Source organism: Pan paniscus, chromosome 5 (assembly GCF_029289425.2).
Source record: "Pan paniscus chromosome 5, NHGRI_mPanPan1-v2.0_pri, whole genome shotgun sequence".
In the NCBI taxonomy this organism is placed as follows: Eukaryota; Metazoa; Chordata; class Mammalia; order Primates; family Hominidae; genus Pan; species Pan paniscus.
In genome coordinates this window covers 90,510,998-90,526,848 of record NC_073254.2, presented here as the reverse complement: position 1 = coordinate 90,526,848, position 15,851 = coordinate 90,510,998, and the positions used below count along the sequence as shown (strand labels likewise).

General features: G+C 34.7%; 1 protein-coding gene across 26 annotated transcripts in view; it reads right to left on the bottom strand.

Moving 5' to 3' along the window:
• Positions 1 to 15,851, bottom strand: part of FAM135A (family with sequence similarity 135 member A) — a 147,633-nt gene that overhangs the window by 22,294 nt on the left and 109,488 nt on the right. For 14 of the 26 annotated variants that reach the window (XM_034962313.3, XM_003809545.5, XM_008961799.5 and 11 more), the window contains 7 exons: positions 14,681 to 14,835; positions 12,100 to 14,458; positions 10,362 to 10,522; positions 5,569 to 5,660; positions 4,963 to 5,060; positions 2,406 to 2,557; positions 430 to 540 (listed from right to left, as the gene is read on the bottom strand). In XM_034962313.3, coding sequence (XP_034818204.1) covers positions 430 to 540; positions 2,406 to 2,557; positions 4,963 to 5,060; positions 5,569 to 5,660; positions 10,362 to 10,522; positions 12,100 to 14,458; positions 14,681 to 14,835 — 3,128 coding nt within the window. The remainder of the gene's footprint in view (positions 1 to 429; positions 541 to 2,405; positions 2,558 to 4,962; positions 5,061 to 5,568; positions 5,661 to 10,361; positions 10,523 to 12,099; positions 14,459 to 14,680; positions 14,836 to 15,851) is intronic. The other 12 variants (XM_008961807.5, XM_003809546.6, XM_063605375.1 and 9 more) reach the window with 3 other exon arrangements.

Genomic DNA, 15,851 nt, shown 5'->3' with positions numbered 1-15,851 from the left:
TATAATATAATATAATATAATATAATATAACATAATATGAAGGTAGAAAAACGTGGCAGTTTATAAAAAGGGGTGAGGATTGGGGTGGGAGACAGCTAGAACAGTGGGGATAGGACATGCAGAAACATGGTCTAAAAACATAGACTAACAAAACTGGCACTGAATTACAAATGTTGAAATTCTTAGGGCAATTTCAAAGTAGCTGTGTAGCTCACAAAAGAGAAATACAGTCACGTGAAAAAGACTAAAGAAATCTCTTTCAACTGCTTAGTTTCAGTTGTGAGTTTGCTATTTCATTATTAGGAAATTACAGTAGAATGACACTTTTTTTTAACCACTAGAAAGACATGTTGATAATTTATTTGCTAAATGTTTATTTTTTAAAAAGTTTTCACATGTATATTTTCCAAACTGTTATTATATACTTACCTGCTTTGTTACTAAGCTTATATAAAAAAGTTTGGCGAGGGTCTGAGTGATCTCGACATGTCAGCTGCAAAAGCGAACCTGATTTTTTCCATTTCTGCATAAACCAGAGACCTAGAGAGTCATATATGATATAGAAGTATGAAATGAAATATATAAAAACATATGCCAAGATTATTAATTTTAATATATATTTCACTTCAAAAGATGACATTGCCTAAATTAGCATTTTTGTTGGCTAATCAAAAATATATTTGGAAAATATTTCCAGGTTCCGATAACATTTATAAACATGCATGCTTAGGTTAATTATGAATTAATGGTGGTTGATGGACGGCTTGCTATTTCTATTTCATTCAGTAATGAAACAGATAATAGCATATGAAGAACAAACTGGAAAAATTATACCTTTCAATATATTTGTTCAAATGATAAAGAAGAAGATGCTTCAAATACAGTAGTAAGTCAAATGCCTATGCAGAATGATCAGTCTATAATTACAGTTTAGTTATGACATAATAGACTAATTGCAAACAGACATCTTAGAATGAAAAATTATTTAATGTTTTCTAATAACAGCTGAATATCATTTGTTTTATATTAATTAGTTTTTTATATTATCAGTAACCCATATTTAAATGCATCTTGCTCTTCAGGAAATTAAGCAAAATTTCAATCACTCAAGCTGGTTTTCAAGACTATGAAATATTCCTTTCCATTTTCTTTGCTTCTAATATTAGGGAAACAGGAGAAAATTAAAGGAAAACAATCCTTTAATTGGTTAAATCTGATAGCTGGAAACATATCTGGGAAAAAGTTTAGTGAAGAATGAAATTCAAAGTACTACATTCGATTCATGTTGGGTTCTATTATACATTATTTAAGGACTTCATTTTTCTCATTTCCTCTTTTTCAAACTGTAAAAGTCTAGAACTGGCTGTATTTTTAAATCACCAACTTGAAATGGGATACAGGAAAAATGGTATGGTTTGTCATTAAAAGGAAGTGGTAAAGGAAATAGAAATAAGATTTTCAGGGATCAATGAAAAGAGACAGAGTTAAATATAATTTATTCTCACAATGGGAATCAATTGACTAATTTATAGATCATTTTTGCAAACATCTAAGGGAAAAACCAAGCCAAACAAAAGGCAAATCAAGGCCAGGCGCAGTGGCTCACACCTGTAATCCTAGCACTTTGGGAGGCCGAGGCGGGCGGATCACGAGGTCAGGAGATCGAGACCATTCTGGCCAACATGGTGAAACCCCGTCTCTACTAAAAATACAAAAATTAGCTGGGTATGGTGGCGTATGCCTGTAATCCCAGCTACTCCGGAGGCTGAGGCAGGAGAATCGCTTGAACCAGGGAGTCAAAAGTTGCAGTGAGCCGAGATCGCGCCACTGCACTCCAGCCTGACGACAGAGTGAGACTCTGTCCTAAAAAAAAAAAAAAAAAATCAAAGTACCAAATATTTGTTGACGAGAATATAAATACTAATCAAATTTAGGGTCTTAACTTTCATATTAACTTCTTCAGAAATTCTGAATCACCTTCGTAAAAATTATATTCTCATATCTCTTTACTCTTTTTGAACCAAAATTAGCTAATATTCTATATAAAATGTTATAACTTGATAATGTATTAAACGTAGGTGTTTGTTATCTGTTCAAGTAATGGGATGACAAAACTGTTTATAAGATAAAACTTTACTAAAAATATTTAGAATTTAATGAAAAAAAGAAAAAATGCTCTTGTGAATTTTGACAAATACCATCTCAATATAAGAAAAGCCATTTTCTAAAATGACTTTTATCAACTTATTTCATGTGCATAACAAAACAGAAAATTAGCTACATTTTTTGTTTCACGAAATTTCCAGTATGTGACAAACTGGTTCTAAAATAAACACCAGAAAATACTAAGTTCATATTTTTCTCCCTATTCCATATTTTTAATACAGAACAATAAAACTTTTTACCTGTATTAACAAGAGCACTGCTGTTGTAGAGTGTACCAAGGTGAGGTCCAGAAAGAGACAGAAAGGTATGAAGTTTGTTGAGGTAATATTTAAACCTTGGCCTTGTAAGCACTGAACGAATTATTAAATTGCCCAACGAATGTCCAATAAAGCTTTAAGAGGAAAAAAAAATTATTTTTCTCACAGCATTAGTTTTAGAAACAAAAATCGAAGCTGATCCACTATAAAATGGATGTGAATACTAACAATTTGAAAATTTCTAATGTTGTAAAAGTATACTGATACTTTGAAATGATATACCACATTTTGAAGGAAAAAATGTGAGAATGTATAGAAGATCCTCATTATTACATAATTTAAATGTTTATAGAAACAACATATTAATCTGAAAACTTTTACTTATAGTTTGTAACTGCTTAGATATAAGTACGTATTAAAGATAATAATATAATGACTAGATTACATATTTGCCTTCTTAGGTACATACACAAATTATTTACTTCTTAATTCATCATTTCAAACAAAATGATGAAATTGTATTTATAAACGACAACTTGGGGAAATTATATATCTGTTTCTCTTATTCTCTGGTCTATACTTCAAAGATGGACAGTTTTTGACTAACAATATTTTCAAGGCATAGGTAAAATATATGCATTTTCCTACTATAAATCTTCGATTATGCAAAAAGAATAATATTTATGTAGCTAGCACTTCACTTTTGTTATGAAATGGTTTAAATCAGTGGTCCCCAACCTTTTGGGCAACAGGGACTGGTTTCACCAAAGACAATCTTTCCACAAACAGGAGTTGTGGGGATGCTTTTGGGATGAAACTATTCCAACTCAGGCACTAGATTCTCATAAGGAACACACAGCCTAGATCCCTCGCATGGGCAGTTTAAAATAGGGTTCACAAATCTAATGCTCACCGATGATCTGACAGGAGGCTGAGCTCAGGCGGTAATGCTTGCTCACCCGCCCCAGTGCTCCTGCTGTGAGGTCTGGTTCCTAAGAGGCCACAGACAGGTACCAGTCTGTGGCCCAGGGTTTGGGGACCCCTGGTTTAAATCAAAAGAGCCTGTTTACTTACTGTTATTTTACAACAGATGGTATAAGATTCCCTGGGGACAATTAGCAGTGAAAGAAGAGAGCTTGAGAGCTGTCTAAACACTGGCTTACAGGTATATCTTGCGAGACGCTCAGGACAAACTTCCCTCCCGAACTGAACTTCCTAAAGTAGTGGGGGTGGGAATTCTGATGGTAGCTGACAGTCTACAATCAACCAGATTACACTTCTGGAAAATGATTGATTATAACTGACAATCTAACCTGAAAGACAATACTTTTGAGGAGGAATAAATAAGTTGAAATATTATTTTTCTCATCATAAAATAAATGAATAAAAGCTAACAAGATTTTAAGATCCACAAATGAATAATTACAACAAGAAAATAATCTCTTCCTCCAAACAACAAACCTGAACCTTCTCCCATATTTTAACAGAATTCTGTTTTTTAAAAAATGACTTTAGGTAGAAACTGCTTATCTCTCTTCTTATTCCCTATACTTCGAGTTGGAAACAAACTGTCCAAAAGCTTACAGTATGCAGAACCAGCTTCTTCCTCTAACCTAGCTGGGATATGAATATAGTCAGTTTATTCTACCCTTTTGGAAACAAAGACTCTTCTCTCCTACATCTATTAACAAGATCTAATTAAATAATGAAACTCATACTGGTGTAATCATCATGTCTTGCTTGTGGAAAACTGACTCACAAAAGTATACAGCAGTCATAAAATCTGGCTGGGCAAGGTGGCACACATCTGTAATCTCAGCATTTTGGGAGGCCAAGGTGAGAGGATCACTTGAGCTCAGGAGTTTGAGACCAGTCTGGGTAACACGGTGAAACCCCCATCTCTACAAAAATTAGCTGGACATGGTGGTGCATGCCTGTAGTCCCAGCTACTTGGGGGGCTGAGGTGGGAGGATCGCCTGAGCCCAGGGGTTTGAGACTGCAGTGAGCCGAGATGGCGCCACTGCTCTCTAGCCTGGGTGACTGAGCAACATCCTGCCTCAAAAAAAAAAAAAAAAAAAAAAAAAAGTATACAAACTTTGAAAGTATTTTTGTTGCTTCATATACATATATCATATACATATACATATATGTAACTCACAGAGCCTATACTTCTTCCACTTAAAGTGTACAATTCAATGTTTTAAAATATATTCACAGAGTTTTAACTCTCACTATAATCAATTTTATTAGGACCTTTTTTCCACCTCAAAAAGAAATCCTATATCCTTTAGTTATCCCCACCATCCCCCATCTTCCCCAGCTCTAAGCAAACACTAACCTATTTTCTTCTCTACAGATATGCTTTTTTGGACATTTCATATAAATCTTTCCCTAAAATCTTTACTTTTTTTCACTATAAATTAATTTGAGTTGTAGTCTCCTATATTTCAGAATAGGACAACCCTACCACAAATTCTGTTTAACTTTTATATAATTCATAGAAATATAAAAATAAATTGCATAATATTAAAGAAGATACCTTATTTTTGAGACTGTTAGACTATATATCTGAATATACTGTATTATCTCATCCAAAAGACGATCAGTCATGCTATCAAAATCAGCAAAAGTATCATTCTAAAAAGAAAGCAAAGCACATACATTGTATTTGGGAATATGTATAATCACATGAAAAACAAGCAATATAAACATTATTTTTAATTTAGGTACTGAAAGTATGGTTAAGTCCAACGTTTTTTAGAGAAGTTAGTGAGTGTAATTTTTTTATCTTAAAACGAGCAAAGAGAGTAAATTTCTAGGGGAAAAAAAGGTTCAGTGTTCTTAAAATACTTGCATTATTTGTTTGTTTAGCTCACTACCAGTATGAAACATAAGATGTTTACAATGGTTTAATTAATGAAATATTTCTATAGAAATGTGAAATTCTAGAAATATTTCCTATGTGAAGAGATCATAAGTCAAAATGTAAATCATATATATTTCCTTTGGATATACATTTATATTAAATTTCATAGAAATCAGAAAAATTATTTCTACTATTACAGGCATTTTGTAGTAAGGCAAAATTTAGGTAGAAACTGGTACAAAAATGTTTGTTTTCACTGAAAACACTGTCATATTGTACCTGATTTCTCTCAGACATAAGAAAATCAATTCTTCCCCCAGGCAATCCAAGTTCAATGTAAGTTTTTACTAATCGGAGATCTGCACTGTTTCCTAAAAAATGAAAAATGATGTTTAAAGGATGAGATAAAGTAAAAGGTAGAAAGTACACCATCACATATTTTTACAGTTTTTAGAGACAAGCTTATGGCCTATGCCATTTGTGAACAGACAATATACAATGAAATAGAGTTCTCAATTTTTATGTCAAAGCTGATTTCTATTAGCCAGGCAATGTCAATTCAACAGTTTTTGTTTTCTTTTTTCTTTCTTTTTTTTTTTTGAGATGGAGTCTTGCTCTGTCGCCCAAGCTGGAGTGCAGTGGCATGATCTCGACTCACTGCAACCTCCGCCTCCTGGGTTCGAGTGATTCTCCTGCCTCAAGCTCCCGAGTAGCTGGGACTACAGGTGCATCCCACCACGCCCAGCTAATATTTTGTATTTTTAGTAGAGATCGGGTTTCACCGTGTTAGCTAGGATGGTCTTGATCTCCTGACCTTGTGATCCGCTGGCCTTGGCCTCCCAAAGTGCTGGGATTATAGGCGTGAGCCACCGTGCCTGGCCAACAGTTTGTTTCTTAGGTGGCTTTGGTGGCTTTCACTTTTCTACCTAACAGTGTATTTATTTATCAAACTGTTAGCACATCACTTTGGTGACTCCCGGCTACAGTAGCTATAAATGGTGCCTTACCATCACCATTCTAGGTAATCATACAGCAAACTGTGAATGCATTTTAGATTTAATCTGTTGACCTTCCTTTGGTGATACTGGCACAGACTGAGAAAAATAAAAATCCATTTAAATATCTAAGAAAGTTTATTTTAATAATAATTAACTCAAAAGGCATCTACACATATGCTTACAATACAGATATAAGACACAAGTGTTCTTCAAAAAGTTCATGGAAAATGCATCATAAAAAAAACTACGTATGGGTTTCAAAAATTTTTTACACCAAAATAAACACATACTAATTTGTTATAACATGTTTGAACAGAATCTAGTTTGAGGCACTAAGAAGGATAAGAAATCAGTTTGAGGCCGGGCACGGTGGCTCACGCCTGTAATCCCAGCACTTTAGGAGGCTGTGGCGGGCGGATCACGAGGTCAGGAGATCAAGACCAGCCTGGCTAACACAGTGAAACCCTACTAAAAATACAAAAAATTAGCCGTGCGTGGTGGCAGACGCCTGTAATCCCAGCTACTCGGGAAGCTGAGGCAGGAGAATGGTCTGAACCCGGGAGGTGGAGCTTGCAGTGAGCCGAGATCGTGCCACTGCTGACGGAGTGAGATTCTGTCTCAAAAAAAAAAAAGAAAAAAAAAAAAGAAATCAGTTTAAAAAGAAACCTTATCAAACAACATGAATTCTGCTAAAATGGAAGCAAGAACAAACATCACACTTACGGTGAAGCTTCAGTGGAAGAATGGTGAAATAACGGAGGCTTTACAAAAAAGTTTATTGGGAAATGCCCCCAAAGAAATCAGCAGTTTACAAATGGGTAACTTGTTTAAAGAAGGGAAAAAACAATGTTGAAGATGAAGCATACAGCAGTAAACCACCCACATCAATTTGTGAGGAAAAACTTCATTTTGTTCATGCCCTAATTAAAAATGACTGACAATTAACAGCACAAACAATAGCTGACATCTTAGACATCTCAATTGGTTCAGCCTACAGAATTCTGACTGAAAAATTAAAGTTGAACAAACTTTCCACTCAATGGGTGTCAAAACCATTGTGCTCAAATTAGCTGCAGACAAGAGCAGAGCTTTCAATGGAAATATTAAACAAATGGTATCAAGATCCTAAAGCATTTCTTCAAAGAATTGTAAGAGGAAATGAAACATGGCTTTACCAGTATCATCTTGAAGACAAAACACAATCAAACCAATAGCTACCAAGAGGTAGAAGTGGTCCAGTCAAAGCAAAAGTGGACCAGTTAAGAGCAAAGGTCAAGGCAACAGTGTTTTGGAATGCTCAAGGCATTTTGCTTCTTGACTTTCTGGAGGACCAAAGAATGATAATATCTGCTTATCATTAGAGTGTTTTGAGAAAATCAGCCAAAGCTTTAGCAGAAAAATGCCTGGAAAAGCTTCACCAGAGAGTCCTTCTCCATCATGACAATATCCCTACTCATTATTCTCATGAAGAGGGCAATTTTGATGGGAAATCATTAGGCATTCATCTTACAGTCCTGATTTGGTTCCTCTGACTACTTTGTTTTCTTATCTTAAAAACTCTGTAAAGGGGATCCATTTTTCTTTGGTTTAATGTGTAAAAAAGAAGGCACTGGCATGACTAAATTCCCAGGACCCTCAGTTCTTGGAAATTTACTAGAATGGCTGGTATAATTGCTTACGAAAGTGTCTTGAACTAGACAGAGTTTGCACTGAGAAATGAAGTTTATATTTCTATGTTTATCTTTTAACTCTATTTTTCCACAATTTTTGTTTGTTTGTTTGTTTGAGATGGAGTCTCACTCTGTTGCCCAGGCTAGAGTGCAGCGGCTCAGTCTTGGCTCATTACAACCTCTGCCTCCTGGGTTCAAGTGATTCTCCTGCTTCAGCAGCTGGGATTACAGGCTGGCCAGCACCATGCCTGGCAAATTTATTTTTCCACATTTTTTCTGAATTCCTCTCATATATAAATATAAAAATAATTATCTTCAAAAATAGTTTAGTGGATTCCTTTGGTTTACTAACAACATAAGCATGTCGTCATAAACTGCTGAATTTTTATTTTACCTGATATTTATCTTTTAGAATTTTATGATTTAATGCATTGACAGAGATAATTGTTTTATTCTTCATTTTAAAAGGTGTACCTCTAATATTCACCACAAACTATAAGTTTTCTATAGGCTCGAAATATATATGCTTAATCACATTAAGGAAATAGACTAATCCTATTGAGATCAAAGTTTTGTGCTTACTGTAATAATTAGGAATGGATATTAAATTTTATGAAGTTTCTTACTTGATTTGCTGATGTAGGGTATTTTATTACTGAAATTCCTTATACTTACTTATCCTTCCATTCTGGGAAATAAACCTTATTTGTTATAGTAACTTACTCTAATATATTAATTCCAAGTGCTAGAGTTTGGTTAAATATATTTGAATTCATTATTATTATTTTTTTTTTTGAGACGTAGTCTTAGTCTGTAGCCCAGGCTGAAGTGCAGTGGCGCGATCTCGGCTCACCGCAAGCTCCGCCTCCCAGGTTCATGCCATTCTCCTGCCTCAGCCTCCGGAGTAGCTGGGACTACAGGCGCCCGCCACCACGCCCAGCTAATTTTTTTTGTATTTTTAGTAGAGACGGGGTTTCACTGTGTTAGCCAGGATGGTCTTGATCTCCTGACCTTGTGATCCGCCCATCTCAGCCTCCCAAAGTGCTGGGATTACAGGTGTAAGCCACAGCGCCCGGCCCATTAAGTATATTTATGTCAGACAGGTCTACTGTTTTTTGGCGGCAGGTGTTGGTGTGATATCTTTATTGGATTTGGTAACAAGGCTAGGTTAACTTTAAGAAATAAAATGGGCTGCTTTCTATCTTTTTCTCCATTGTTCTAGAACAATTTATGTAACATAGGGATAATTTGCTTCTTAAAATTTTTAAAAAAGAATTTGCCAGAGATTCTGGCAGATTCTGGGTCCAGAAGTCTTTCTTGGGGGATAATTCTTTGAAGACTTTATTGTTTGGGGGGAGGGAAGAAAAGTTAGCATTGAGAATATTTTATTTCTTGAGAGTCTGGTTTTTTTTTTTTTAAAGAAAAGTCTCCAATTTTATGACAATTTAGTACCAGGGACATTTGTTTAATATTTTCATAATCCATAAAAATCTAGTTTGCTGCTATAGAATCTCATAATATAGTAATATTGCATTGTTCTAGAGATATTTGGCATCTTCTAACAGTTCCTACATCTAAAAAAAAACTGTTGAGTAACCAAAACAGCTGTCATAAAACCCCAGCACTAAAGCCAGGTACCTGTATTTATAATTTAATTTTTATAACTTAATTAATGAAATTTTAACTTCTAGAAATACCGATTTTTCTAGCACACAAAGTTTAAAGCAGCCAGGTAAAAGGGAACCAGAAAGACTATCAAAGGGAGACAAAATAACTGCCATGAGGTGACAGCTGGCAAAACCAACAATAAGAGAGAAGATTAAAAAAAAAATCCACTGAGCTCATGTCCTTTGCAGGGACATGGATGAAGCTGGAAATCATCATTCTCAGCAAACTAACACAGGAACAGAAAACCAAACACTACATGTTCTCACTTCTAAGTAGGAGTTGAACAATGAGAACAAATAGACACAGGGAGGGGGACATCACACAATGGGGCCTGTCGGGGGGTGGGGGACTAGGGGAGGGATAGCATTAGGAGAAATACCTAACGTAGATGACAGCAAACCACCATGGCACGTGTATACCTATGTAACAAACCTACATGTTCTGCGTATGTATCCCAGAACTTAAAGTATAATGAAAAAAAAAAAATCCCAAATTAAACAAAATGTTGGCACATAAGTGTCAGTTCCATGGAAAATTTACTTACGAAGGAATCTAATATTACACTTAGGATAATTAAAATTAAGCATATTTCTGTTTCAGAATGCATTTAAGATTCAATTAATTTAAGCAATTTAAAAATCTTTTTTTAGTTCAAAGACTAAATGAAACTAAATGAGATCTATTAGGAAAAAAATATATTGAGTTGCTCTGGGTTACATCCATAGATGTCACATACCATCTAAACCGTGCACACAGACAATCAGATGTACTCCATCTTCAGAACCATCCTCTTCTTCTACGCTAAAATAAGGTACTGAGGATGCCAGCAGAGGAACTTCACTGTACATGAACCCAGGAAGTTTTAGTAGCTTCAGTTCTTCTTTTGCCTGAAGGAAGCTGAAGCAAAATACAAAAGATACTCTTTACTAAGGATCATATTCAGTTGTTAGAACCCTCCTGAATTTAGAGAATTGTAGAAGTGGAAACCCAACAATATTTGGTTTTAAAACCATGAAAATATGTGGCATCACCTAAGTGATTTAGAAATCAGAGAGTAATTTTCTTTATTATTTGTAGTACATATTCTATCAAATACAATGAACACTTTAAACCTGAAATCACTTGAAAATATTCTTTTAAACTTGAAATCAACTCTAAGAAAACATTCTGAGTGAAGTTATACTTTCTGCAAAATTTAATACTGTACGCACAGAAAAGCTGGGAGAGGGACTGGAGAGGTGATAATCTGATGTTTATCCTGTAATGAAATCTTATCCCCTTTGCTCCTTTTTAATCTTGCATAAATGGAAGGGAAGGAGTGATTTACAAAATGTAACAGTGAGAATGGAGTTACGGTATTTAGCAGATTAGGTTATTTGTATTTTTCTCTAAAAATACCAATAAGAAGGAGCAGAACGAAGAGGGGAATGTGACTGCATACAATTAGTGGTATATACTCGTTTGCAATGACGGACAATCTAACCAATTTGGGGATTGCAAACATCAAAAATTATTAACTATTTAACATACATCATTCGGACTGATAAAGTGAAGCTGGAAGAGGAACCTGATGAACACTAAACTGAGTAGGATAAGCTGGCCAAAAATATATAAAGTCTATATTAGAGATCATTGCTTTCTGATGACTCAGACAATCTGAAGTAACCAGACGGTGATATAAACTTTATTTTCCCTGCATATCACAATTTTTTAATTGGCTATTGTTACCTCAGTGGTTTCACTAGCTTTAGACACTATGTATCTTAATTTCTGCGTATAAATCAGAATAATCTGGGAACTTTAAAAATCTCTCTCTATATATACATGCCAAGACCTCTTACCCCAAATATTATGACTCAGTCTGGCTGAGGCAATAGAATATTTTAAGAACCAGTACACGCTGGTAAACCTGTATCATCCCCAGATTTTTCTGGATATTTTACTGGTACATGAAGTCTCAATTCTGGAAACCAATGACTTAGCTGAAGGCAATCAGCATCTGGTAAGTTTAAGAAGTTTCCACTACCCTGTTACTCATTTAACTAATATTATCCTTATTTCCTAGATAAACTCATAAAACTTGGCTTTTGTCTGGAAGTTAATGGAGGAGAAATGAGGGACTGATGAAAAAAGGGTTTTAAGCTCAATTATTCCATACTTCTAACACAAAACTACCATTGGAAAATCTGTATCAGGAATGTCTATCCTATAGAACAGCAGAACAGCAGGATCATTCAGGAACTATAGGTCTGTCTGGCCAAGGGTATATTATGTTCATTTCTCTATTTCGGATAGTCATCAAAGAAGCACTTTTGTATTACAGAAACCAGACAACAAAATAGACACTCAATCCTTTAGCACTATCTATGATTTTATATATATATGTGTGTGTGTGTGTGTATGTGTGTGTGTGTGTGTGTGTATATATATATGTATATATTTAGCAGCAGGTACTATTACGTTCCATTACTTACGCTTGTATTTGAGGTTTTGGTGAACTTTCATACCAGGAAATTGAAGAAGTGAAGTTGTAAGAAGTACTGCTTGGCTGCTTTGTAATGGCATCAAATTTACTTTTGGAAGAATATTTAACATTACAAGGAGACTCTCGTGGTGCAGACGGGAAGGACAAACAACCAGAAGTACAGACAGTAGGCATATTTATACCATCTCTCAGATAGTCACTGTTTATTTTTTCAGATTTTGTAAGTCTTTCTTCCATTAGTTCATCTCTGCTTGTATAGTGAGCATTTATTGTTCCATCCAAAGCTGAATAATCTGTTTCTTCATAGTACCCATTTTGAACCATTTGTTGATCCTGCTGCTCTTCCTCCTCATCCTCTTTATCCTGTTCCTGCTGAAGATTACTAATTTCTTTTTCAGAAGTTTCCTTCTGAGGGCTAAGTGCATTGCTGTAGCTAACAGCACATGTGTCAGAAATATCCGTACTGCTTTGAGAACCAAAATAATTTTCCACAAGCCCTTGCTTTACTATATCAGTACTGGCTGAAAAAGGATCACTTGTACCCAGATGAGTTTCACTTTCAACTGTAGGGATTTCTGAATACATCTGTGTGAGATTTAATACATCACTATTTTTTTCCATAGTTCTATCTTCACTAACATCTGTATTACTAGAAATGGAACCTGAAATGACACAAGGAGTGCCTAAACAAATCAGTTTTGAATTTAATGTAATTGCTGTCCCTGTAGAGTTATTAGATTTATCAGGACTCTGGAAGCCTTTACACATAGTATCCAAGTTAGGTTTGGAGCTGCAACTACTTTTCACATCACTGGAAGTCTCTTCATCTGAAAAAACAAATTGTAAAGGGTCTTTAATGCTTGAATTTAAGGAATGTATTGCTACAGTTTCATTGTCCAAGTTCCCTGAAAATACAACACTCTGCTGTTGCAAAGTGATACTTGACTTTTTAGTATCATCACATTTTGGCAAATCAGTCGTTCCTAGATTTAATACAGTTTTGCTATCATTTAGATGGCATTCAGGTACAACAGATTTCTTAGAATTTTCATCAGGTGACAGTTCATCATCGGAGGGTAGAGAGTTTATGGATGTCAAAGATGACTGTATTTCACTTATAGCACTTGTACTCTCAGTACAATGATTTCCTAATGAAAATTTTACATTATAATCAGGTTTCATCAAAAGCTGAGGAAATAATCTTTCACTACTGCAAGGACCTTGCCCTTGCACAGTTTCAAAGACTAAATCAGTGTTTGGATGTGTCGCAAAAGAACTTGGTTCACTTTCAACACCTGAATCTGAAAATCTAGATGAGGCATATGTGGCATTAATATCTGGTAACTTAATTGTATCTCCGCTTACTACAACATGATATTCTTTTGTAGAAGGGGCAGGTAGATTACTTCTTAATTTAGTTAATGATTCTCCAATAGAAAGACACTTTGCTTCTTGCAAAGCTTCCTTTTCAAATGTTATTTCTATAGATTTAGATTTACCATTAGATTCTAAGGACTCAAAGTTGGGTAGTAAATTATCCACAAGTATTTCTTCTTGTCGAAGCTCTGTCCAAGGTCCTAGTTTGACAGTTATTTTCTCTCCACTGAAAGGATCTTTATTACTGGGCTTTATTTCAATTGTTCTAACTCCCAAAGATGGGGTTGTTTGATGATCATGGCAATCGTCTGATGACCTTCTGGATGCCAGATTGTGTTCCATTTGTGTAATTTCACTATCGTCCTGGGAGATATCAAGTTTACCTGAAATGGACAAATTTGCACAAAGATTTAGGTTGCCAGAGTTCAAAGGATCAAACTGGTCTGGTTGCATATTTTCAATATCTGGAGACTTTTGTTCAGTTCTCTCTGTATTAGTTGGCAAACAGCTAGCTTCCTTTTGACTTGTCTGTCTCATGTAGGTCTTTGGGTCAAAATTATATCCACATATTGTGGGATCCAGACCTTCCTTCTGACTATGTGAAGGATTGCCTTCAAAGCATTTAGTGAGATCATTTGATGCTGTACTTTTCAAACATTTGTAGCCTACCAAAACCACAGAATCCTTAGAGTTCTGTTTTATTAATTTTTTTGTGTTTTCAGATTTCATTGTTTTCATAAGCTTAGTAACCTTAACTTTGGATTTATTTGATTCTTCATTCTTTCCTTTTAGAGATTTTGTTAGCTGCTTTTCACCTTCTGTATACCAAATACTGGAGGCACCAGCAGGTCTGACTTTCAACTCTGGGCTAGAAAGTCCTGCTACAGAGCTTTCTTCAGTCTCATATTTATCCATTTTACTGGACTCTGATCTCTGAAGATTCTGAATTCCCATCCAGGGTGCATCTAAGTCTTTTATCCAAAGAAAAAAAGATTCACGTTTAAAACAAGATGTGAGAACTCATATGATTAAGACTTCTTTTTCTAACTATAACTTTCTAATATCCTCAAACATAAATAAAACTAGAGAGGGAAAAAAACTATTCCACATTAGGGAATGGTTTTATGTATATTAGGAAGAATATACTGAAAACTATACACATAGCTTGTATATTTTAGTTAGATTACACTTACCTTCAGTAACTGAATCTAAATACCTATCTTCAAAGATTATAGGTAATGAATTGAGATCTCCATCTAATTCACTACATTCAATAGGTAAGGGTGGAAGAGAACTGCAGAAGGAAGTATTTTTGATAGCGGTGCACATCTGTAGATGACTCTGAGCACTGAAAAATATTTCTTAAGTCAGATTGTAATTTAGAAAAATTATACCCAACTCCCCTTTGTAGAATCTACCCTTTCCCCTTCCCTCCTCAATTCCTATCCCTCATCTGCAAGACATAACCTTCTTATGAGAGAGCTGCTTGGTCAGCGATAAAAACTGGTAAAATGAAAATGATAGTTTGTTGGCAATAAATTATTGACTTATTAAATTACAGACTGCTAATTATTTATGTAATTCCCATTATATTCTTCCATACTTTCTTATGTTATTTTAAAGTGAATTTCTATGCTTAATGTCTCAACTTCTAAATCTGCTGCAAATCGCATATAAGAGAAATACCAAAAGCTTAACTGCTTAATAATTATTTGATGACAGTGCTGGGAAAAAGACGTGTTTCATTTCTACTGTTTCTACTTAACATATATTGACAAATAAAATTAACAGCTATTTTAAAACAAGATGTATAATTTTCTAATACAAAACAGTTAAAACAGAAAACCCTGTCTTATGGAAAATTTCAAACCAATCAAAGAATAGTATAAAATACCCCATATACATACCTCCGAACTTCAACAGTTAACATATACCCTTTCTATCAGCACTCACTACCTACCCTGATACTCTATTATTATTTACAGGATTTTTTTGTGGTATAATTTATATGCATTAAAATATAAATCTTAGCTGTATGCTTTTGACAAATGGATATATGATACAGAACATTTCCATCTACTCAGATGGTTCCCTCATGTCTTCCCAATCCAGCCCAAGTCAATGCCAAGAAAACCATGTCCTGTCTTTTTTCCATCTTGCTTTTGCTTGTTCTATAACTTCATATAAGTAGAATCATACAGTATTCAAATTTTAATGTCTAGCTTTTTTTGCTCAGCATAATGTCCTCAAAATATTCTTTAATGCCAAAGAAAACCAGGACTAAATCTACTCACTAGGAAAGATAGAAGGCATTTGTTCTGGATATTTTAATCGTAAATCATTTACAATTACAGAAGACAGTAT